Source organism: Drepanopeziza brunnea, assembly GCF_022702325.1.
Source record: "Drepanopeziza brunnea f. sp. 'multigermtubi' strain 214-2 chromosome Unknown ctg15, whole genome shotgun sequence".
Classification (NCBI taxonomy): Eukaryota; Fungi; Ascomycota; class Leotiomycetes; order Helotiales; family Drepanopezizaceae; genus Drepanopeziza; species Drepanopeziza brunnea.
In genome coordinates this window covers 1,837,719-1,863,286 of record NW_027094078.1, presented here as the reverse complement: position 1 = coordinate 1,863,286, position 25,568 = coordinate 1,837,719, and the positions used below count along the sequence as shown (strand labels likewise).

The window sequence follows — 25,568 nt, the reverse complement described above, 5'->3', positions numbered from 1 at the left end:
ATAATTAGATACAATAATGAAGCTTTTTCATTCTCAACTTATTTAAGCATTTTAATCTACAGAATAAGTCTACCAAATACATAAGTGCTAAATTCAAACAAGCACTGCAATCCCAACAACAATCACACCACACAATTTCAAGAGCCAAACCCTTTCGACATTAACGTAGAAAACACATCTCAAAGCCATCCATCCACCACAGTCAGTATCCAACATATCTTAACAGCGAATCCCCAGACCCCCCCCCCCCCCCCACACTCAAAAAAAAAAACATCTCAACAACAATCCACAGCTCCGAGTCCCACATCAGCGCTCTCGCCCTCAATAACCTCCATCACGTCCAAGAACAACTAAGCAGCAGCAGCCCCCATTTCTCCCCTTTGCCTTTACTTACGTTCCTTCCTCTGGTAGCGTTCCGGTCCACCATTCATTCTAACACCATCCCCCCTCTCTTCCTTTTCTTCCCCCCCTCTCCCCCTCCCTCATAAACCCTCTCCTCTCCTCTCTAATCCCTAGCACCTCCATCCACCCTCCATCCTCCACCCTCCATCTTCCATCCTCCATCCTCCATCCTCCACCCAAAACAATTCAGATCAAACCAAATCTCATCCATAAATCAAAACCCTGCTTCCCATCTTATCCCATTCCATCCCATCCCATCCCATCCCATCTCATCCCACCCCATCCCTCTTATTCATCTACAAACCCAACCACTCCCCCCCTTCTCCCCCCCCCTTCTCCCCCCCTCCCTCCCTCTAACATCTGACATTCGCTCCAGAGTCCTCCGTACAGTCACCTCACCTCTCACCCAACCCGCCAATCACCAATCCCCAAACTTCCCTCCCGCACCAAATCTCCATCTTCACATTTCACATCTGACTAACCAACAGCATAAACTTCTCACGACCACGACCATCACTTTTTTTTAAAAGAAAAAATTTTTTAAAAGGAAAAAAAAAAAAGAGAAGAAAAAGAAAAAAAATGCGACTTTAGCTTCACCTGTTATATCCAGGTCGATCAGAGAAGCAGATTTAAGCTTGACAGTTCAGACCAACTACTTCCTTGAAGAAAGGATTAACAAAACACCGGCTAACGTTGTTGTTGTTATTGTTGTTGTTATTGTTGTTGTTATTGTTGTTGTTGTTGTTATTACCGTTGTGATTGTATTTACTAACGTCGGGCGTACGTAGCAAGCGAAGCCTGCCTGCCGCCCTGGGGCCTCCTGCAAGGTACGGCGACGTCTTAAGCAAGCCAAAGAGTGACATACAAAAAAAAAGGCCCTAGGAAGCAATGCAATGTTCGGCAGCGAGAGCTATTATCCGTCTGCGCCCTTCCCTTACGGTCACGGATAGGATGGATCACAGGGGGGAGGGGATCTCTCGTCAAGGGAAAACCGACAAAAGAGAGAGAGTCAGGCAGGTAGGTAGGTACAGTCTGCTGTAGCCAGCTTAGAGCGTCGCTGTGCGAGTCGCATAGCGACTAGTATCAAGGCCGGGACCGGGGTTAGCCGAGTGTGCACTTAGCAGTGCGAGAGAAAATGAAACCCAAAACAGATAGCCAAACTCCAAAAGAAAACCCAGCAATATCGTACAGCAATTTCAGAAAAATTTCCCCCGGGGGCGCACCACGCTGGCCCAAAGTCCTTGACTGGTTAATGTTAGGGGGAGGGGAGAAAGGGGGGGTTTCAAAGTGTTGAACCCTTAGTTTTGGCGCGAAAAGTGAGTTTTATGCATTAGCGGTTGCCTAGTACTGTAGCTATCAGTCATCATTGAGCATCTACTACAAAAACAAAGAAGTATATCGACCGCTAGGTATTAAAATTAAAAAATTAAATCACCTTTCATTGCATCTCAACTGGAATCATGTCATCGCGTTCCTTTCTGCTAGCTAGCTAGCTCGTTTACTCGCTCATCTACTTACGCAAAAAAGTGCGTCGCTAATATTATTAATCATCAAATCATCTCATACAGCTTCTCCGTCACCAAAATCCCTTTCCCGTTCATCCCCTCGTCCAAGCCGATCCCTAACCTCCCCTGGAATCTCCGCCGACTCAAATCCTCTCACTTCTCCCTCCTCCCGCTACCAATACCCACAGGCACCCTGTTGCCTCCCCCACTCCCCTCTCTCACCATCTCTCCCAATCCACCGCTCATAAGCGCATCATTGAAAGTTGCCCTCTTCTGCGGCGCCTCTAGCATCTTCGGCCTCTCCCTCTCGTAAATTTCGTCGTCCTCCGTGCTGTCGGACCCGGAGTCCGACTCACGTCTGCGTTCGCGTTCATCGCCACGTCTTCGATATCGACGTTCCCCGCGCTCCGAACGAGGAATCTCTCCGTTGCGCTCCCGCTTGTGGCGTTCATGCCTTTCCCGGCGGGCACGGCGGCGGTCTGAGGCTTCTATGGCCTCGAGCTCTTCACGGGAGGCTATATTCACCGTCAGTCAATGCATCAAAATCCGAGGGAAGAAAAAAGAAAGAACGCACATCTAATCCGCTGCGTCACCTCCGCATAGCCCTGCACCTCATCCCGACTCAACACCCTCAACACAATCACAAAATCCTCCCTCGCTTCAAACCGCTCCTTGCCCGCCTCCAGCGCCTCGGGGTTCACCAGCTTCCGGCTGATCTTCGTCCACCGCGCATCGGGCGGGATCCCGTCCTTCTTCGCATCCTTCAGCGGAGCGACACCCTCCCGAATGGGGGCGGGGTCTTCGGGGAATTTCTCTTTCGGTTGACGCAGGATACCTTTTACGACGGGCTTGTCGTCGGCTTTCTCGCGCGGGGGAGAGAGGACGCGCGGCTGGCGGTTGTCCTTCTCCGTCGTGGCTAGAGGTTCGCGGGGACGGCGCTCATTGAGGTTGTTGCGGATTTCGGCGGCCTCTCGAAGATCCTTGGTGGTGGAGCCGCGGGGAGTGCGAGACTTGAGGATGGGCTCAGGTGCAACTTTGCTTGTGGATTGATTTTCCTTGGACTTCAAGGCCTCCTTGAGAGCGAACAAGTCCATGGTGTCCTTCGGGTTAAAAGGCGTTGAAGCAGGGCCGGAGTCGCTCCTAGCAGGTGGTTCACGGTGAGAGCGAGGACGATATTCGTCAGAGGCAGAGCTCTCGGAACGGGAATCGATGGCTGTACCGTTCAAAACTGCCTCTGAAGCAGCGCGACGTCTCTCGCGACGCTCTGGCTCCCTGTCCCGCTCATCCCGGGACGCCTTTCGCTCCTTGGGATCGCGAGCGGTCAGAGGTGCCTGTGGAGGGGAGACTTCACGGGCAGGCGCATCGCGAGGGGGAGGGGGAGGGGGCATATCCCGAGGTGGCGGTGGGAAGTCCTGTCGACCACCCAGCTCAACGGGAGTCCTCTCCTCCTGATCCCTACGCCTTCGTGGCTCCTCCTCCCGTCTCTTCCGCTCTTCACGCTCCTCGCGGTCTTCCCTATCATCTCGGTCGCCGCGGGCAGCACTCTTCAAAGCGTTGACACCAAGTGCAGCGCCGGCAATACTCAGACCAGCAGCAAGAGCATCTCGACCTTTACGCTCCTTGTACTCCTTTTCGTCTGTTGTGTCATGATCGGGTCTGTCACTCCGGGTAGGTCGGTCGGGTCGATCGGTCCGCTCAGGTCGGTCCGCGCGCTCGATACGATCCACACGGGCTCGGCTTTCGGATCGTTCAATCCTCTCCCCTCGCTCAGACCGCTCCAGCCGGGCTCGGCTTTGCGGTCGTTCAATCTTCTCTGTCCGTTCCAGACATTCGTCCCGGATACCAAAACCTCGTTGCTCGACCGGATTCTCATGACGAAGCGATCTGTTTTCTCTTCTGTCGTCATTCCGAATCTCGTAGTAATCTTCTCCTCGCGAATCCATCCTGTGAGGCTCACGGTTCTCGTGATACATGGACTGTGGTCTCGCTCGGGAAGCGCTCGTCCGCCTGACCGGCTCGACCGGCTCAAAGGCAGCCGGTCTCTGGACCGGCTCGATAGGCGCCATTAAACTTGGCGAACCAGGTCTCCTCGCCACTGGCATATCGTAGACAGGTGTTCTCATCCTATCGAGGCCTCTGGTCGTGGGAGGCGGTCCACGCTCCCTCGTCTCGTAGGACCGCGGGACGATCTCGCCATATCCTGTAATACTCGTCGGTCTGCTGCTCCGTCCTTCACCAATACTATCCCTGCGTGATCTCTGATGTGCGGTCGGATTGTTGTTCAGATCGTACTGTACCAAGTCTCTCGGATTCGTATATCCGTATCCCTCCTCTCCATAATCGTCCGAGTTCGTGTCGGCATGTCGACTCACGACGGGGTAGATGGATCTCGTTCTGGTACTGGTGTACGCCGGTTCTCGGACGACGTGCAGCCTGCTTGCCTCCCTCTCTCGTGCCAAGCGGCTCATGTCCGCATTATCCATCGTCGCACTGTACCGCTTGGTGTGGTAATGTCCATAACTCGATATCGCCGGCACGGCAACATACTCCTCCTCGCTTCCTCGATAGGTATTCTTCAACGGACTGTCCGGCCTTGTGGCCCCACTGCTGTGTATCACCGGTCTGTGCCGAGTGGTGGTCGTGACGACGGTCGGCCGGCTGTGGGTGTCGACGGTCGATCTCCGTGTGCGACTCCCCTCCCGTACGCTGCTGCCCCGCGCGGCCGGCTCGGTCTTGACCTTGTATGTCGTGGTGATCGTGCCCCCGTTGATGACGGAGCCTGTGCTGCTTCGTGGCCCCGGAATGACCTCGCGGCGAGAGGAGGGCACTACGTGAAGGTGCTCGTGGACCTGGACCGACGGGGTGGCCCAGCCGCTGATGTTGATGGGGAGAGAGGTCCGGCCTACATTGAAGAGGGGCGGGGAGCGCGGTCGAGAGTAACGGTATCGATCTGACATGGTTGCTGTTTTAGTTCTTGGAGCTGTCAACCCAGGTCAAGGTCGAGGTCGAGGTCGAGGTCGAATATATGAGCTGGACTCGAGGTTCACCACGGGCACTGGGCCTCGAGGTTTCGCCCCGAGGGAAGGGATCGGGTCTGACGTCGCACGTGAGGGTCCGTAAGTATGCGATGTGGAGCAGTGCTATTGTAGTGAGCAGGATGTCAGCAAACCATGGGTTGGCCTCGAAGAAGATCGCTAGGCAAGGCAGGATGGGACAGGATGGGACAGGATGGGATCGCAGGTCTGAATGGCAGCGTACGTACTTCTTCTTCCGAATGGGAATGGGAGGCTGTCTGTCTGAGATGGTTCGCAGCGGCACTCCGACCGAGTTGATGCTGTGCAGGTGAGAAGTGGAGGCGGAGGGGGAGGGGGAGGTGCAGGTGCAGGTGCAGATGCAGATAGATGCAGACGTGAAGATCTGGTGAGAATGAGGCGGAAGCAGATCAGAGCAGAGTAGGGCTGAGATGCGAGACAACGAGATGAGAAAGGGGGGAGGGAGAAGTGGTACGGGAGAAGGAGAGGGAGGGAAAGCTGGTGTGGGTTGTTGAGGGGTGGTGGGGGGTGTTGGGTGGTGTTGGGCGGTATTGGGCGGTACTGGGTGGTGTTCAAATGAGAAATCCGTCGCAGGATTCGTAAGAACAGAAACAAGAGAAGAATTGAGTTGTCTAATGTTTTTTTTCTCTCTTCTCCTTTTCTTTTTTTTTGTTTTTGTTTTTTCTCCTCTCGCATGAAGCATGAAGGTGTATCTTAATGATCCGTCCTATCATTCCCAGTCACAAATCCCAGTCGTTTTCCCTTTTTCCCTTTCCCCGTCTCATCTCCCCTCCCCCACGTCATTTCGTGTCTTGGTCATCGCTCGGAACCTCGAACCTCGAACCTCGAACCTCGAACCTTGAACCTCGAACCTCGAACCTCAAGCCTCAAGCCTCAAGCCGCAAGCCGCAAGCCGTAAGCCGCAAGCCCGACGACTACTACGGAGTATACAAGATCAATCCGATCCGAACTCTTCCCCCGCCTAATACGCCGTATCACCCATTCTTCGGACTAACGACTCTATCAGACTCTATCAGAGTCTATCAGAGTCTATCAGAGCTTACTGACACCATCGACCCTCTCATGCAGCCCAGCGCAGGCCTAAAACCTTCTCCAACGCACCGCGCCTATCACCACCCCGATCACCACCACGACCACTACCCGCAACTGCACCCACCCGCCCGCCTGCCGCTACGACAACGACAGCGGCAGCCTGAAAGGTTAGTTCCCGCGTCGTCGTCGGTGACAGTCCTTGGTCCTCGGTGAGGGTCCGGTGCCGCTAAGGAGGGGAGCGGCGAGGTGCATTATCTACTTCTGGGTACGTATCCATATATATTCATATGTATCCATATATCTCCATTTATATCTATACCAACAGTACGGAGAAAATGGCATCAAAATCAAGATCAGAATCAAGATCGATATCAACATCAGTATCAACATCAGTATCAACATCAGTATCAACATCAGTATCAACATCAGTATCAACATCAGTACCGGTATCCAACATCAACACCACCACCATTACTCATGCATGACCTCAGCCTCAAACTCTCTCTGCAGACCGACGTGTCTCTCATGGCAGGTATGCCCCTTTCAGCATCCATCGCATTTCCATTCTTTCTCGACCAGCCTTCCTTTCCATTTGCTTCCCCGATCCCTGGGTTGGGTGGCTGGGCATCATACAATGTCCACGGGATCATCCTTGTACGAGGTGGGTGGGGCTTGGTTGGGCTGGATTGGGCTGCTGACGGCCCCAAGCGATCGATCCGACGTTTCGGTTATTTTGGATCCGCCTATCTTTCCGCGTTGTTGACTTACTCTCTTCTGCCAAAATCCTCACTCAAGATCAAGAATGCCACCGCTCGAGCCTCGCTGCCAGCCTCCAAACTTTGCATCATCTATATCTACTTGTCTGCCTTACCCGAGGTCCTTCGTATGACGTGAATAGAAAAATGACCCTGCATAGCCGCATAATCTGAACCGCTATACCTCTTTATGCGTTACAACGCTATAAGAGGACCACCTAAGCTTCTGTAAGAATGGCTCGTTTCATCGTGATACTCTTCCTCCCCCTTCTTCTAGACACACTTCACCAATCCATCCCATCCCATCATCCTATTCCATCCCATTCCATCCCATCCTACCTTATCACTTATCCTCTATCCCAATGCCAACCATCTCTTGAAAGTAAAATTCAATATAATATAATATAATATAATAAGTAATATAATATATCAAACTTCAACCTCCACTCAAGAAAAGAAACCGCTTTGCTAACTCCCTCTCCATTTCCATCTCGATTCTCCAACTATCTCCCCTTCCCTCCCAGCTCAAAATCCAGAGTCCAGAATCCTATTCCTATTCGAAAATTCCCATTGCCTACCCCGTAAACAACAGCAAAAAGCGATCGATCCAATCTTTTCATCGCCAATATATATATATATATATCTTATCCATCGAATCCCTTATCATTCCCTCCTTTCACCCACCCCTCTCCCTTCCTCTGCCCTTCCTTTCTCCCTCTCTTCCTCTCTCTCTCTTTCTACAAAGTAAAAAAACACCGCATGCTACTAACCCACTCACCCGCTGACCCACCCAACCAACCAGCCAGCGTGCCTTATTCAAACCATCCCTTTCTGGCATCAGACTTAAGTAGAAAAGCCGGATCGGCTCTATATAATATACTGCTCATACTACCTATGTTCAGATAGATAGAGAGGAGGGAATGGGGAAGGTATGTTTCTGTTAAAGAGCGAGTAGCTAGATAGATAGATGGCAGACTCGCTCTACATGATATACAATGTGACTAAGTCAGGCGAAATTTCTAGAGCCAGATAGATAAATAGAAGCCCTATTCGCTACCACAAATGCGAATCCAGATAATCAGTACCAGCAAGAACTATTTATCACATCACGTTCAGCATCAGCAATTTCGCACCTTGAATAGTTCTGCGCGACGGGGAGGGACACACCATACGCCGCTATTACAAAATATCAATTACGGATACGAAGTATAAGGATCTACGACAACTCCGTACGACTTGGAAACCGGCTCCGACCACCACAGACCCCATACCAAGGCGTGAGCTGAACGAGAAACTCATACAACGCTGGAAAAAACTCGCTACGAATACAACCAAGAACAACCACCACTGATCCTCTTCAATCCAGAGCCGTCGTCGACTTTCAAAGAAGTGTCATCAAGACCCCACCCAGCCCGTAGCTTCCAGAAGCATCCCGCGCCCGCGCCCTCCCCTGCTCACTACCTATTCGCCCAGAGCCCGCTTGTCAGTACGGATCGCCGCTCAGCTCCATCCAGTTCCAGTTCCCTCTCCATGCAGCGCACGGGAAGGAACCAACCAGAGCCCTGGGCACCGGATCCTGGGTCGGCGTTTGTGCCGGTCCATTTCCTATCTTCTTCTTCTCCCGACCAGGTTGATCCGCTTGACTTTCTCGATGAACAGCCCGTCACGCGGGGTCCTGTCGGATCACGTGCAAGCCTACTTTCCACTACCGATCTTAAAACACGGGTCTCTTAGTATGTGCACCGACAGTTATAAAGTAACGTTCGCCCTTTCTGCCTAACATACCGGTACTACGTACGACGCACACCTGTTGCACTTTTCCTGCTTGTTCGCTTTCCCCTTACCAACCATCCCTTCAAGGACTATGATATACCGGTAGGCTTAGCCCACGCAGATTCTCAAACATCGCTAGAGCGCCAAAGCGTTTCGACGCATACATTATCAACCTGACAGCTCGATATAAGACGCTTTTCGGGGCCCATAGAGCAGTCACAGACGCCGTTTCTATTCCTGACCTACGGAGACTCCTGGTTGCGAGCTTACATTGCCACTTTGACAGCACATCTCACAGTTTGGGAAACTTCTAAGGAACGACCAAGCGCCAGGCGGACTACGGAGTACATAATGGCCGGGAACAGCCCGTGGGGATCTTGCGGGAAGGGTCCCTTAGTGTCCCGAATGCGGTCAGTCAAATGGTAACGTCGTGATGTGCAGAGGGCAGAGGGATGAACCTAAGTACAAAAACCAGCTATTAATGGCAGTCGATTAAGGAACTTCACCAATTGAGGTTATTTCTCTTCAGAACCCAAGATTGATGCCCCTTGAATATATCAAGCAGCTCATCTACAGTCTCCGTCAGTTCTTAGCCACCAAATTGTCCACTTGGAATTGTGCATTTTATAATCAGGAATCTTCCGAGCCCGCCTTATGCCTAAATACCAACTGCTTCGGTCTCTGCCGGCCCATTAGTTGTGGTTTCCTAGCGTATGTCTAGGCACTTGGCGCGAACGTTTCTTATACAGAGTAGAATGACGCTCTCCCCCTTCTGTCACATGGCTCGCCCGTGGCATATCTCCTGCTCATTGACTTCTCTTCCACCACCCCATTGCCACAAGGACTACTTTCGGTACACGCCATTGAGTCGTTCAATTTGTGCATTCTGTTGCGCCGGCCTTACCAGCCCCACAACTCTTTGTATATACCTTTCGAGGGTCTCCGAGCAGTCACAGGCGCGCTGGAGGTTTCCTCTCTCATGAGTGTTGCCTGCGAGTCTGGTTTAGCCTAGCTCTCAAACCTAACTCCCGCTGCGTTCGCACTCGGTAGGTAGTGCACTCATCTCATACATACGAAAGACTTTCGATGCTTTCAATCAACAGCGCAGAATGACGTTGTATCCAACCCATCTCTTCCCACGCCATAGCACCCGTCTTGGACATGATAGGGACACCCTAGATCAGCGAAGCTAGCATACGAAGAACATAGGGCGCATACCGGTATCTCAGGTGGTGATGGACTCTCGCAGATCGACCTCCTCTAAGCGTGTATGCTCGGCTAAACAAAACCGCGTAACCAGTGCCAGGCAGACAGACGTTAGGTTAGAAGGCGCGCGCGAACCCGATACGGTTGCTTATCATTCAAACCTCGCCCCTGTCTTCTATCTGTCTGTCTGGTTGTCTATCTGTCTTTCAATCAATCAATCAAATTCACCACCCCTCTCTCCCCTCCGCCCTCTCACCACTCCCAAGCAAGCATGTCCCCAAATGAAGCTTCTCTACCTCCCACCTCCCACCCCGACTCCTCCCGCAAGTTCCCAACCAACGCCCGCTGAATCCTACCATCCACGCCCTTACTCGCCAACGTAATCTACTACCATGTCCATCATACTATACAATACAATACAATACAAGACATCCCAAATCCATTATCCTGCAATCTAACCCTACTCGAGCTTCAATTCCAATGGAGAGCCAACCGCTTCTCAGGAATGTAAATGGGAGTATGATTAAAATATTTTTTTATAAAAAATATGTATATATATAAATATATAAATATGCCGCCCAAATTCCACGCCCTGATACCGTATGGGCCATGGGATAGGGTACACTTTTATTTCAGACTTGACGAATCTCCATCCGTTCCGCTCGCTACCTCGCTGTTGATCCGCTATCTGGCGTTACTTACTCCGTAGGTGGATGGATGGATGTCCGTCTCGATAGATGTATACATATATATATAATAATTTGAACGAAAAAAAAGGTGAATAAAAGAGGTGAATAAAAAAAGGTGAATAAAAAAAGGTGAATAAAAAAAGGTGAATAAAAAAAGGTGAATAAAAAAAGGTGAATGACAAAGGTGAAAAAAAAAAAAGAAGGTAAATTCAAAAAAAGGTAAGCAAACCAAAAAAACAAAAACAAAAACAAAAACAAAAACAAAAACAAAAACAAAAACAAAAACAAAAACAAAAACAAAAACAAAAACAAAAACAAAAACAAAAACAAAAACAAAAACAAAAACAAAAACAGAAACAAAACAACTTAAGCGAGCCCCTCCCCCCCTACTCCCTACCGACGAGCCAAAGAAAAAAGGACGGACCGTCTCGCAGACAGTAAACCCACTTACCACCACCACCACCATCAATCAATCACCTTCTCTTAATGTCCTTAATGTCAGGCTAAGAAATACATACACATACATATACACATCCATCCATCCTATCAGCTAGAAAAAGGAAACGGACCCGAGGAGGCTTTCTTTCTACTAAAGCTAAGGTAGGCTGGATGGAAGTGGAATTGGAAGTAGAACCGGAACCGGAAGTGGCAGCGGTAGGCTTTCTCTTTTTCCTCTCTTCACTTTTACCTCTCTCTTCCCTTTTTCTCTCTTCCCTTTTTCCTTCTCTTCCCATTTTTTTTTTTATTATAAATCCCTTCTTTTATGAATAAAAAAAAAAAGAGGGGGGAAAAAAAATGATAAAAAAAAAGAAAAAAAAAAGGAAAAAAAGGAAAAAAAGGAAAAAAAGGAAAAAAAGGAAAAAAAGGAAAAAAAGGAAAAAAAGGAAAAAAAGGAAAAAAAGGAAAAAAAGGAAAAAAAGGAAAAGAGAGAAAGAGAAAGGGAGAGAGAGAGAGAGAGAGAGAGAGAGAGAGAGAGAGAGAGAAGAAGAAGAAAAAGAGAGAAAAAGAAAACAAAAAAAAAAAAAAAAGAAAAGAAAACAAGAAGAAAGAAAAACTGGGCTCATGAAGAGTTCACAGAGGGATGAAAAGCCTAAGGTAGGTAAGTAAGCATATTGAATTGAATAGCCTACGATCAAAATCCAATCCAATCCAATCCAATCCAATCCGTTCCAATCCAATCCAATTCAATCTAACCCAATTCAATCCAATCCAGCCCACACACATAACAATACAAAGCAAAGCCAAAAAAAAAAAAAAAAAAAAAAACCCCATTACACCAAAACAGATAAGAGCAAGGCAACACTGCCATGGTTTCTTTCAAGACTCATTGGATCTACCCATCTTATCGACTTATGCTACGCCGCCTCAACCACCTCAACCTCCACCTTGTCAACTCTCAACCTCTTTGCAAATAAACCACTAACACCCGCCCCCCCCCCCCCCCCCTTCCATCCAAGAATAAAGCAAGCGCTAAATATCATATGCGTTCCTTCCGTTACACCCACCCAACCACACCCCCTCCCCCCCAAAAAAGGGAATGAAAGAATCAATCCCGTGCTAACTTGGCTCCTCCAAATGCAACTCGCTCGCTCGCTTTGGAGGAAAAAAGGAGGGAAATAAACCACAGACACCGCAGCGGAAGGTAGCCGTTCATCGTGGCTGGTTTCTCTCGAAAGTCAAAGAAGAAGGTATTGCCGCTGGTCCAGAAAGAGGAAAAAAAAATGTTGGCAGGTGCGGGAAATTACAGTCACACCCAATCCCGACACCCGATTTAAGAATCATCACTCGTTCGCTCCCTCTTGCTCCGATCGTTCCACAGTCTCTTGCCGACGCGCGTCTCGAAGTGTGGCGCGATAGCCGCAACATCCTTGCCCGTCTGCTCCATCGTGCTACGGACTTTGTTCCGGTAGGAGTCCACTGCCACCACTGTTAGCGTCGTGTTCCCGAACCACCTCTTCCAAAATCCCCCTTCCTAACGGATGCCCGGAGGCAAGTCCCCGCCCAAGACCCCTGAATGCAGCAAGAGGAAACACCAAGGAAGAAACTCACAAGCCTTCTGTAAGAACACAGTCTTATCCGCAAACACCCTCGACTGATGCCATGTCATCCGGTACCCCAGATCATTCAACTTGACTTCCTTGATCCTCACACTCTTCCTCATGCGCGGGACGCCCACCTCCACATCGCCCCCCACAGAGAGCAACACCGAGACCATCTGCTTGCCCTTTCTCGCCCCTCGACCTCTCATTCCTCGCCCCTCAGTCTCAACCGTATCGTCATCGTCGAGCTCGGTAAAGAAGCGACTACCGTGAGCACTCGGAGGGGGACTCTGCATTTGGATGGGGAACCAGGAGCGGGGGAACACGGAGTTGCTCTTGCGGAAGGAATCAGGGATCTCGTCGGTATCGACCGTGTCCAGAGTGACGCGCACCCGGACACGGCCGCCCTTGCCGGGGTCATCGACCAGTATGAACTTGCGCTTCTTCGCCTCGGGGATGTCACCAAAGAGGGAGAGGCGCTCCTCTTCCGCCATCTCCTCGCCACCTTTGGCGTGCGATTTCGTGTGGGTTCCGCGCACAGAGATGGGGTGCGGCGGGTGGGGGCTGGCATGCATGGATGTGGAGGGGGGCATGGAGGCGCCGGTCAGGTTAGGGAGAGGAGGGTACGAGCTGGCGCCGGCGTAGCCATGGAAGTTGTGGGAGTCCCGGATGCTGTCCTGCGGGACGGCGGAGTTGGGGGCGCCGGGGGGAGCTTGGTGGTGATGGTGGTGCTGCGAATCCTCGTCCATGTATCCGTCATTGTCTAGTAAGTGGAGTGCGAGTTAGCCTCACAACTTGTAACCGGTAAGCGAAAACAGCAAGCAAGCAGCAGCAGCAATACAATCTGGAGGTGAGCAACACAAAGGGTGGAAGGGTACAGTTGTACATGGAGACATGACTTTGGGATGTGGTATGTGTAGTGGTGGAGGTGATGCCCACGCCCATGGCAAGCGAGAAGTCCCAAGCCAAAAGTCCAATGAGGTAGTATGTATACATGAAGATCTCTTCCAGCTGCTCAAAGCAACATTGCAGCAGCTCCTTGCAGTGCCCTCCCGCTCAACAGGTATTTTCGCAAAGGTATCATAACACAGGTAATAACAACACAGAGATATCACGGCAGGCATCACATCTGGTGAAACATACCGACGTCATCCCCTCCTCCTCCAGTGCTTCCGTCCGGGTGGTTGTGGTGATGGTGGAGTTGCGGACCGCCCATCCCGCTCAAGCTGGGTTTGCCCATGCTGCTCGCACCGCCCGGGCCCATGTGGCCCGATGGTGGCATCCCTGGCGGGCCGCTGGGGCCAGGCATGTGAGGAGGCTGAGGGGCTTGAACGGCTTTGCGATTATTAATCTTGGCCATGCGGCGCACACGTCGGCTCCTCAACCGCGGGTCTTGGTTGCTGTTACGCCAACTATCGACAGCTCGTTGGATCAGTCCTCGCTTGCCGCGAAGGCATGGATTCAACTCGGCCAAGGCCCAACCGACCGTGTTGCACTCGTTCTCGTAGATCAGTCGGTTGCCACGGTACTGGTCCTTGCTGCAGCACGCGCGCGGGTACACGCAGTTCTCCGTCTTGAACTCGGGAGTCAGCGTATCAACGTTGACAGACTCGACGTCGCATCTGATGGTGTACTCCATCTTGACGCGGTCCCGCGAGTACTCGAACGCAATCCATTGAACCCCATTATTGTCTTGACGAACGACCAGGGGCGTAGTGGCCGGGATCGGACCTGGAGCAGCGTTGGGGTTGACGCCAGCGTTCCCAGCATTCGGCGCGCCGTTTTGTTGCATGGGCGGGCCGTTTGCAGGGTGCTGCTGCTGCTGTTGCTGCTGTGGCGGTCCCAGAGGCGCAGATGGTCGGGGAATCTGAGGTACGTGCGGCTCAATCTTGGTTCTCGGGCTCCCACTCATAGCCTGCTGGGCGTGTTGCTGCTGACCAGGGTGCTGCTGCATCTGGTGCTGCTGGCTGGGCGTGTGGGACATGAGGAGGTTCGGCTGAGAAGTCATGGATTGATGATGTTGTTGCTGCTGCTGCGGGTGCGGGGCGTACGACGGGGCATTTTGGGGCGGCAACTGTGGGTATTGCTGTTGCTGAGGGCCCCCGTAGTACATCTGGGGGTTTTGTTGCAACTGAGAAGTTGGCGCGTAGATTCGGTGCTGGTCATGGCCGGAAGGCGAGGCGACAGAAGCTGGCGAGTTCGACTGGGGGGTATGGTATGAGATGGGAGGGTATGGTCGGGTCATCTGCGCCGCAGCCATGATGTCGGGCGTGTCTGGGGCTGACAGCAGGATTAGCGACGCGTCTCGGAAAACACACACGCGTCCGGATGGGCAAACTTACCAGCAGATGAGTATGTGCCGGTCGCGCTGGGGGTGCTATAGGGACTCGGGTGAGAATTCGACGTGTAGTATGGCAGCTCCTGTGGATGCTGGCCACCTGCACCTGGCGCGCCGCTCTGGGCGTATTGCGGGAGATGGGAAGCAGGGTACGGGTTCGAGTGTTGGGACTGCTGGGGGGGGACCTGTTGTTGCTGGTGGTGCTGGTGAACGATACTCGAGGGTCGAGATTGCTGTGACAGATGGTGCGGAGGTGGAGGACCCTGCTGTGAGTGATGGGGATGATGCTGCATGAGAAAATCGTCAGTGAGATATTCTTCCACATGATGTTCGGAAACACAGGGTAGAGAGTCGTAACCATTGGGAAAAGCACGACGCGACGCGTTGTTGATCTTTCGAGATATACAGATGTAAGGAAGAGCGCGCCTGATCCTGGACGACGAGGGGTGACTGCAGCTCGCGGTCCCTGGTGTCGGATTCGGCAGGCAAGAAATGGATACAGAGAACAGTGGGTGACTGCTGGGAACAAGGAAAAAGTACGAGGGTGTACCTCTGTTTAACAGAGCCTTGCTCCATTACAAAGTCTTCGGCCGGCTTGACCAAGGAGGTACAAGCGTGAAAGCCAATGTCCGAGAATTGGGTGATTTGCACAGGGCTCATAATTAAGAAGTTGGATTGACGAGGGTCTCCGAACCTAATGGAAATGACAAGAGGAATTGAGACGCAGAAGGTATGCCGTACCGCAGAGCCGGTGCCCAAGAGGAAAACACAATGAAAAAAGAGAAAACCTCAAAAGTGACCAAGGAGAGGGAGAGTAATGTACCAGCCTGAGAGACGAACGGTTCGAAGCCGATGCCGATGGCAAAATAGGTGGAGGTGACTAGGGGAAGGGGACGAGGCGCAAAGAGAGCTGCAAGTTTGGATGAGAGGATTGTTCGACTCTAGGACGGGTAAGGCGGTAGGGGAGGGGGGGGAGGGGGGGGGGGGGGGGGGAAGGTGGAGGGTAGAGGGTAGAGGTAGGTGGTAAGGGTCTTATGGAAACGAGGTAGGGGGGGTTGGGTGGAGGCAACGGGGGGGAGGGGGAAGGGGGGAGGGGGTCTTGAGTCTTGAGTAAGGTATCAATGATAAAACTGATGTTAAGCAGTGGAGCCTTTCGACAACGCATGGAACAAACGTGACAAGGTTTGGTTATATTCGCATTGCGAAGTTGATTGACGGGAACTTGGATGTGACTTGGATGTGACAGGGTTGAATCAGAAGAGCCGGGGGGAGTGTGGAGGGGGAGGGAGGGGGGGGGAGGGGGAAGAGGCCAATCAAATATGCATGCCACGTTGCCAGGATCGAGATTGGTCCGGGTCTAGGACTAGCACCTGCTAGACTAACTAGCGGGAGGGACGCCCTCTCGCCCGCCCGTCGTTGGTCAGGCTGTCACGGGCGGTGAGAGACTGGGGACTGGCGACTGGCGACTGGCGACTGGTTGGGCGGGCGTGAGAGAGGAGAAGTGCTGCCTGCTGCTGCTGCTGCTGCTGCTCAACCCAACTCGGGCAGGGGTTGCGGGTGTATTTAGAATATGACGCAGTGCCTAGCGCTGTGTCAAATTGCTAGGGGCAAAGGAGGGGCAATTACCCGGAGGCCGGAGGGTGTGAGATGAGACCCCCCGGATGAGAGAGAGACAGCTAAGGACCTAAGGAGACCATGGGAATTGCAGTGCTGGGCTTGGCGGACTCGCTCTGTCTGCAGGCCCGTCGACGCTCGCCATGCACCAGTGTCCACAGCAAAATCACCGGCAAGCCCGTTGACACCTGGGTAGCATACCCTTGTCCATGCCCATGCCCTTGTCCATGCCCATGTCCCGTGCTCCTGAGATGAACTCGGAAACGGCTGATGGAGAGTTTGCCTGGGAGGAAAGAGAGAGAGAGAGAGAGAGAGAGAGAGAGAGAGAGAGAGAGAGAGAGAGAGAGAGAGAGAGAGAGAGAGAGAGAGAGAGAGAGGAAAATGAGAGAGAGAAAATGAGAGTAAGCTGACAAGATGAACGCACTGCGACGCAAATGACCAAAACAAAAAGTAGCATCAACAAAACACGCGCCAACAGAAAACACGCTCAGCTCACCCACTCGCACGCCGCCCAACTCGGACTCACTCGCAACAGCAGCTCTCTCTCGCATCTCGCCTCCAACAAGACCCGCTCAGACCCTCTCGGTGCGTCTTAACGGCTAAGCGACCTAACATGGGTCTGTGCAGGCCCCCCCCCCCCCCCCTTCCCCCACCCGCCCAGTCTGTGGGATTGGGCAGTACTCTGAGACCCTAGTCTCGCCTGTAGCAGGCATGTCCCACCGTGAAACGCGCCCCGAGAGTGCGCTTGCCAGAGCCTATCTCCGGCCCCCGATGCCCTGCTCTCGAGGAGTTTTCTGGAAAGCATCGAAGCCAGACCAAACAGCCCCCATCCTTGCTTCAGCTGAACCATGTCCGCTCCAGATGGGAGCGCCTTGCGAATCCCATTCTGATCAAGACAGGTTTGGAAGCAGAGAAGAGGTGTAACTCGTGTAGCAGTATCGAACACGAGCATACCAGCTCAAAATCATGTGACAGCCAGGGAGGACGAGAAAAGAGAGAGGTTTTGGTACATACGTGGTCACCTGGCACCGCGACACCGGGCTCCTCTTTGTAACTCTGGCGATGGGACATCGCGACCGAGGTTGCTGGTCAAATGGGACTGAACTCCTGCTTCCTGAGATCTGTCAGCCTCGTTCCAGCCACCACGATGCAGCCACCTCAGCCGTTGAGATAGGGGTGCTGGTTCAGTTGTTTTCCAGCCATATGCTTGCAACATCCGTGCGTGGAAACCAGGGAACAGGGGATTCGGCGCCAGGACCGTCTCAACTTACCAGCGGGCTGCAGGTGAACGTCGCAAGACAGTTCACACCAGCGTCGATTTGATTTCGTGATCTCTGCGGACGCCAGATGAAACCTCGCCTGTAATGTTTCGCTGTCTTCCGACCTATCTGCTAGGATACTCAGTCAGCGGATGTTCACAAAACGGCAGATTGAGAGCCGCAATTCCACGATCGGGGAAATGCATAATGTCGACGACTCGTGGTACGAGAGTAGGAACGCCATTTAAGGGAGGGCTGTCCAACATCCGCCCAAGTCAACAATGGGTGCAATCGCGACCAATGCAGAGGAACATCCGGAAATAGCGCGGTTCGTATTTGCAACGGCAAGCCGCAGGAAGCATTCCGGGTGATCGGGTGGATCCCAGCGAGCTGAACGAGGGAAATGTTGGTGTAGCGAACGGCTGGGTGACGGGACTTCGAGTTGTACAAGTTGATATGGGACGGTCTGATCATGAAGAAGAGCCTCCTCGATGGCTGCTGGGCTGGCAAACATGGTGCAAGGTTCCGCCACCCGACGTTGAGCTTTCGATTTTAGTGCAGAGCGGCGTTGTGGGTCGCTCGCGTGCGCCCTGAAAGAAACCCACGTTTTTTTTTTCACTCGTGAACCGGCCGCTAATCCTAGGGCCAGGAGAACCCGACCACGGTCGGTCGGTTCAGGTACAGACAAAGAAACGACTTGCTAGACAAGAACAAAACACGCAAGGAAAATTTGTTATGAACTCACTTCTAGGATTCTTGCAAACAAATCTGCAGTGGTGCAGTGGGGTCCCTTCGCAATGACCGTCGTGGTACGGTGGCTGATTCTCCAAAGTATCTCGTCAGTCTCGTGTTCACATGCATTCTGGCAAGTGAGAGGTCAAGAGAGGGAGGGAGAGTGAGGAGAGGACCTGACGCGGAAAGGGAAGATGCGTACATACCAAAAAGAAAAGGAAAATAAAGAAAAAAGAAAGCTCAGTGCTGCCAACTCAATATCTTCCCTGACGAAGCTGAATGACGCCGAAGAGCCACGAGGCTGATGAAGGAGTGAAAGAAGGCTGGATGAGAGACCGCTGTCAGTGACAGAGACAAGGTAGGGCAACTCGGGGCTTGGGGGTTGGAAGGGGGGGGAGGGGGGGGGGATGGGGGGCAAGATATATGATGCAGGGCAAGGGTGGTTGGTAAATATCGGGGCGGCGGCCAGGGGGGCGAGCCAAGCGGAACAGGCGTCCGCACACTAATTAAGGAGATGGGTGATGGGCCAGCGTAGGACAGGGTGCGAAGCCGGACCATGGTCATGCAGTAGGCCTGCCACTGCCTGGGCACCTTCGCTTACAGAGCAGCCCTCTACCGTCGAGTGCAAGAAAGACAAGGATCGAAAAGACGCCACGGCATGACAGGTCGCAATGACCAATCTAGCACACAGGCCTAGAACGTACGTACCTCTTTGATGCCGTAAGATATTCTTTTCGTTGAGAGGGAGAGAGGGAGAGAGAGAAGAAAGGTGGAGTGAGCTATTCGTAGACGGGACTTAAGGTTCTAAGGTTTGCCAGGCAGTTTTCTGCCAAAGTGTTAGTCGACGGGCTACCCATGCACGTGTAGCTACGACTAGCTGGGAGTCGGGTCCAGGTCTGAACCTACCAAAGCTGTTTCGAAGATGGCCGGTCCAGATAACGAACGAATTGAGAGTCCCCCGTCCGCTTTGTATTGTAGTTGCGATGACGTCTCGAAGGAACTGTATATCCTGTACGCAAAAATAAAACAAAATAGAAGAAGAAAAAGAAAAGAAAAGAAAAAAAAAACCTTTCCCCGCAATTTCTTGGTCCAAGTATTCCCGTGAGCTCCTGAAAGTCGGAAAGGGCACACTCGGCCTTCTCGAGACTCAAGTTGGAAGGGCTTGATCAACGTGGTATTGATCGTGGCTACTCCGACGAGACGGATTGCGTTTGATGCCGCCGATAAGCCCTGCGCCCAAGGGGAGGATGGGGATATGGATGTATGAGCGTCAAGTGGAGAAAAGATCTTTTCAGATGATCTACTCTGTCGAGGATGGCGAGTTCGGGACCAGGTATCTGGATCAGGGGGTCTGCGATGTTCCTCGAGGTTGGTCCCTGGGAGGCGTGCTCTGGGTGCTGCCGAGTCGCTGCTGAGGAACGTCCGACGGGTATGTGTGTGTATTGACTAGGATTGAGGCCGGAGGCCGGAGGCAGGAGGCAGGAGGCAGGAGATGGGATACACGATGGTTCCGATCTGCGTGGCACAACTGTCAGCGGGGGTGTATCCAGAGAACGGGGTTGAGTCTAGAGACTCGAGATTGCAAAGATCAAGATGGCAGACCAGAAAGAATGTGATGCCTAGGGCTGCAGATACCGATGGGAGAGCAGTGGGATCCGCGCGACGTCGTGGAGCAGGCGTTTGATAATCTTGCTTTCTCTTCTCCGCAGACAAATGGTCGCTGGTACAGAGCAGTGAGCTGGAACTTCCGGGTTGTATTGGTCTCGTCGTCGAGTCTCTGAATGGGCCGGTGGTGCACGAGAAATTTGGCGGTGACGAAGAATATTTGATTTGGCACGAGGTCGTGTCGGTTTTGGGTGTCGTGCGGTGCTGTGCAGTGCTGTGCTGTGCTGTGCTGTGCTGTGTTGGGTTGGGTTGGGTTGGGTTGGTCGAGATCGGCTAGCGGTCACGCTCGACGCGTCGAAAGTGAAATATCTGAGACTCAAAAGGCCAAGGGAGTGCAAGGCGGGCAGAGGCGTCAAAAGTGAAGCGAAGTGGCTGTAGGGAAAGAAGTGAATCCGTCCTCTTCCTCCCCTGCCTGGTAATGATTCGGAGAATAGGAGATTTGTTTAACTGTTTCTACTGTACTGTACTGAAGGATAACCTTTTAAACTCTTTTCTTGCCGTATCAGCAGGGCTCATCCCAATCCATCCATTCCAACCCACAAGCCACTCTGATCTGATCTGATCTGATCCGACTTGATCCAACCTTGATCCAACCTCGAGTATTGGCTCTGCAGTTCGCTCCTCGTTCGGTCCGGTGCAGGCTGGAAATGCGCACCACGAGATACGTAACTGGGACACAGAAGGCGGGCGACAATTCTCGTCCTCGTTGCGCCCACGCAGCTGCTGGAGGCCGCGATAAACTGTGGGGGGAAGAAATGGGAATGGGAGTGTGATCGCACGTGTGGGAAGGAAATGAATGCGCCCAGGTCGTACCAGTATTGTGTGTGTGCGACCGACAGCTGGACCCTCGGTGTCGGGTCGGGTCGGATCTGATGGTTCGGTCGTTCTGGTCTGGCGACGACGGTGTCACGTCAATCAACCGCGTCGGTGGAAGACGCGATGCGGTGCGATTGTTTATTGACTTTCCCGAATAGCCTCACTCGACTACCTGGGATGTGATGTGGCGACTCGCAACGGTACTGCAGCGGAATGCAGGGGTAGGGGGGGTTTCGCGCACGCCTTGAACAGCATCCCGGCCATGTACTCCGTCTCCGTGCAGTAAGTCGTGTTAGTAAGCTGGATCAGGATGATAGAGACGCGCCGATATTGATTTACGGATTACTTGCTACCTTACTACGTACGTTGTAATTTGGTTCGCTTCGGACAAAAGAAAAGAATTGGAGGAGGTTCGACATGGATACTCTGGAAGGACATCGGAAGGGACAGAGGACAAGGGTAGGGGCAGGGTCATCGGGGCCTTTTCAAGTTTTCATACGGAGTACAATTTATTAGTGGGAATTGAGTTGTGAAGCAGAGCGCTATCAGATCATACTACTAGTAGTACCTCCTGTTTGAATGAGCGGCTCTGAATAGCCCACCCGGGTTATAGACTAATAACGACTAGTAACTAGTACCTCTAGACTGGACTAGACTAGAAGAACGATAACGTCGTCTAGGAAGTATCCGTAGATCTCAGTATCCTACACCCCCCCTTTTTGCAACATCAAATCATTTTCGTATTGTAGCTGTGGCCAGCCAACCATTCCCAAGATACGGCACTCGTCTCTAGCAATCCAAACACATGTAGTTGAGTACAATCTCATTCAACCTGGCAATACTCTGTAATCATTTCGGCCACCTCTCAATCTCTCACTACCAGGCAATGAGCTAAGATATCTAAAAATGGATCAAAAGCTGGACCGTGGCCCCATAGACCACTCAATTATCGGAGGTCTTGGCCCTTGGACTTCTACCTCCGAATTCCATCCACGAGACATAGTAGTATATTCTCCATCAACAACGGACCTGTAGGTAGTAGGTACCTACGGAGTACTTACGTACGTAGTACGTTTTACCACGGCTCAACTCCCACTCTACTTATAAATATCTTCCTTGTCAACCACTCCTACAACTATTATATAATCATTATCCGTCCACCTCTCGCTTACCTCCGACAATCTATCTGTGTTTGCACAGCAACTCGGTCCACCAAACCCTAACTATACAACAAACGCGGTACAAAAGTTTAGGTGCCAGGGTAATGTATTATACTTTCTAGCACGGCTGGTGTGCCAGCAGCCGTGCGCCAATAAGCAAGAGGAGCTGCGGAAGCCATGCGCACGGAGGGACTCAGGTCAGGGGAGAGAGCTCAGAGGAGGAGGGAAGGATTACCGAACCGAGACTTCTCCGAAGAAAAAAAAAAAAAAAAAAAACAAAAAAAAAAAAAAAAAACACCCCCCTGAAAAGCAGTACAGTAGAAGAGCAGCTAGTAGTAGCTACTACTAGCTGCCAAGTGGAAATTGCCACCAGCAACTTCAAGTCCACATCAGCTAAGCCTTTTCAGGCACTTCACGATTCTAACTACTACGTACGTAGTACGTGGTACTTGTTTTGAGTTAGTCAGTCTGAGTCAGCTGGTCGATCCATGGCTAAAATTAGGAAGTCCCGTGCTGGGTAGGGTAACGGGGCTTATCCGCATGGAGTAAAAGCAGGCTGGACGGTGGCCACGCGTCGACTCTGATTGAGGAGCGGGTATCGACATGTCGATCTCAAGATCAATATTGACTCTCAAAGATGTTTGTCGTTGTACAACTGCAGATACAACTACGGTAGGAGGAGCATGCGACGCGGAGGATGGACTTGAGGGTCACCGAAGGGTACTCGTGCGGAGTTGGGCGAGGTGAGAGAGAGAGAGGGAGGGGTGGTTGGGATAATGGGTGGGTAGATGATGATGGGTGGGCAAAACGGATGCCGTACGGATTTTTACGTAGTACTATACGTACTACGTACGTAGTACTACTACTAGTATGTGTACGGAGGCAAAGGGAAAGCAGCGAATCGGAATCCCACGCAGCCCTCCGTAGATACCCATACTACGGCACGTTTACGTAGACCCCTCCTACGTATCGGTATCGAATCCATTGAGCTGAAGCTGCGACTGCAACTGCAGCTACCACTGCTGTACTAGCTGCTAGACTTCCTTACCCTTGTTTATCAAAGAGAAAGAATTGGAAAAAAAAATTACAATCCGTTCCTTTCTTGCTTCTTTCTGCCTATAAGATGCAGAGTAGGTGGACTCTGCATTATGCTCATTTACGGAGTATGCCGCATTATGCTATACGGAGGAAAATGAGGCAGTGTGGCCGAAACGGGAATCGTGTAGGTAGATAAACAGATAGATTTTTTTTGGTAAGTAAAATACGTAGTACAACTGGTAGGAGATACGTAGTATCTACTACCGTACCTACCTATCCATCCATCGGTTCTGCCAGCCGGCAAAACCCAGCCGGCAAGCTCAACGTGTTGATCCTCAACGTAGCCCTGTCCTTGTCGCCATACGTACGCACGTTCGTACGCATTGTTGTAGTCCGACTAGATTCGCATATTATAAGAGGGCTTTTGAAATATTGCAACTGCTACTTAAAGATACACAGAGTTATGGGATGTACCGTACTGGAATCGGTGAATACAAGCAAACAGATAGATCCTTACCGATCATGCATAAATATACTACTACATGTGATCCCAAAACCCAATCGACTTTCCTACGGAGGAGTCCACTTCTTTTCTTTTTCTCTTCCTCCGAACTATCTTTTTGGTACTTCCGCCGAGTGATACTGTACCAAAGCATAATAATGGTGTGATGCGATTGGTTCTCGGCGTTGCGTCTGTCTGTCTATCCGTCATGACATGCGCTTCTTTTGCTTCTTCTTCTTCTTCTCCTTCTTCTCCTTCTTCTCCTTCTTCTTCTTCTTCTTCTTTCTTTTTCTAGGGATCTTACTTCTTGTGCTACTCCGTGCAGAGAGGGTGGGGTGGGTGTTGACTGACTGGTGCTGTCATCGGTTCTTCGTATGGAAGCTTACGGAAGAGGCAAATAAAGTAGAAGGAAGAAGTCGGCCTGCATCTTGAGTCAGTCGACTGACGCTTCCCGCTTCCCGCTTCCCGTTTCCCGTTTCCCGTTTCCCGTTTCCCGTTTCGCGGGTTGCGTTGCCTTGCGTTGCGTTGATCATAATCCACAGCATCTACCATCACCAACCATGCTCCCGGCCTCAAACCTCCCTTGCTCTCCTTATCCTACCAAGTCTCTGCTTCTGCTGCTGTCTGTGAGGGGATCAAGCTGCCAGGCACGAGCAAGTAAACAGGGCAGGGAGTCCAACCCTCAGGCTCAGGGAGTCAGTCTTGTCCCGAGTTCAGGGTGCTGGAATGGATGGGGGGGGATGGGGTTTGGGGGATGGGGGATACCGGGGTAGGGAAGGGGGACGAGGGGGAGGGGTGGTCCTCTTCAGCTAAACCTCGAGGATCATACCTATCATGTTGACGGGCTTGGGGGAATATCGTGGAGATATATGCATACAAATATATAGTTGCTTGACCTCAGAAGGCTGCGAGGCTGTAATGGAACTTGGGTTGTGTGAGCTTTTTTTTCCCCTTTTTTCCCCTTTTTTTTTTGGCGTGTCATTCACCGACTCTTCGATCATTCATAATAATATTATTCTATTCTCATTTCCTCACAGTACGTCTCCTACATGATTTCTCATCTCTTCCCATCCTACTGTCATTCTCCCAGCGCATATTTTGAAGATCAGGTGTCATGGTCAACAATAAATGTCACATGATCCGATCGTACTAATCCTTCCACTCTCTCCGCTACATCTCCTGTATACATTATCGCAGCCGCAACCTCCTTCTATTCAATCTCATTCTCTAACCATGTTATACCCAACCCTTCCAATTCCTTTTCAAAACCCTACACCAGCTGGGAACTTTCATTCATCGCTAAACAGACAGGCCGACTCACGCCTCGAACTCATGACCTCGCCCAAACATACAATGTCAGCCGACCCATATCTTCCATAGACTGCGAGTAAATCCAAGCCCTGTTTTCCTCCAAGGTCAAACATTCAAAGCTTCCCGATCGACCCAAGCTTTGGCTTGCGACCAGCAAGCGGTATGGATCCGCCAACAGTGTGTCATGGGAACGATGGACCCGAGCGCTATATAGCTCGGCACAGACCTCTGTTCATCAACTACCTACTACGTACGTAGTACCTACCTATACATAGTAACTCCTCGCCTGCCACCTGGAGCTAAAACTTTCTCTCTGCTGTTATCTGTGCTCTGCTGAATTCGATTTGCAGATACCCAAGACCAGGATCCACGTCAGATTTCAGGAGAGCCAACCTATACGTCCACTCTCCATCGCGTTAGGTGGCGTTTGGGAAATCGGGGAGCATGAAATCCTCGAAATGAAAACGTGAAATTGAAACTTCGACATTTGTTTCATTATATAATCGATATTGCCTTCTATTTCCGATCCCGTTCGGTAACTCTCTCAAGTTCAGTTACGAAGGTCCATCCACATCGCAATGCCGTGGATCGTTCGTCGCACCTTATTGATACGAAATGGGTGTCCTTAGCATAACGTAGCTAAGTAAAACAAATTAACCGCGACCGTAAGAGACTTACG

At 51.6% G+C, this 25,568-nt stretch overlaps 3 protein-coding genes across 3 annotated transcripts; all 3 read right to left on the bottom strand.

The window, feature by feature from the left end:
* Window positions 1–2,060: 2,060 nt before the first annotated feature.
* On the bottom strand, window positions 2,061–4,864 carry L3040_008403 (uncharacterized protein; the record flags this gene model as incomplete). The annotated part of the gene is made up of 2 exons (XM_066154032.1): window positions 2,061–2,422; window positions 2,482–4,864. 2 exons carry the CDS (start codon window positions 4,862–4,864, stop codon window positions 2,061–2,063), a joined length of 2,745 nt encoding a protein of 914 aa, XP_066010574.1.
* A 7,322-nt stretch (window positions 4,865–12,186) lies between these two features.
* Window positions 12,187–15,452, bottom strand: L3040_008402 (uncharacterized protein; the record flags this gene model as incomplete). The annotated part of the gene is made up of 5 exons (XM_066154031.1): window positions 12,187–12,332; window positions 12,465–13,217; window positions 13,598–14,734; window positions 14,797–15,224; window positions 15,343–15,452. The coding sequence occupies 5 exons, from the start codon at window positions 15,450–15,452 to the stop codon at window positions 12,187–12,189; spliced, it is 2,574 nt and encodes an 857-aa protein (XP_066010573.1).
* Window positions 15,453–17,424: 1,972 nt separating this feature from the next.
* L3040_008401 (uncharacterized protein) lies at window positions 17,425–18,179 on the bottom strand (the record flags this gene model as incomplete). Its single annotated transcript, XM_066154030.1, has 3 exons — window positions 17,425–17,520; window positions 17,678–17,797; window positions 17,946–18,179. The coding sequence occupies 3 exons, from the start codon at window positions 18,177–18,179 to the stop codon at window positions 17,425–17,427; spliced, it is 450 nt and encodes a 149-aa protein (XP_066010572.1).
* Between the last annotated feature and the right edge of the window lie 7,389 nt (window positions 18,180–25,568).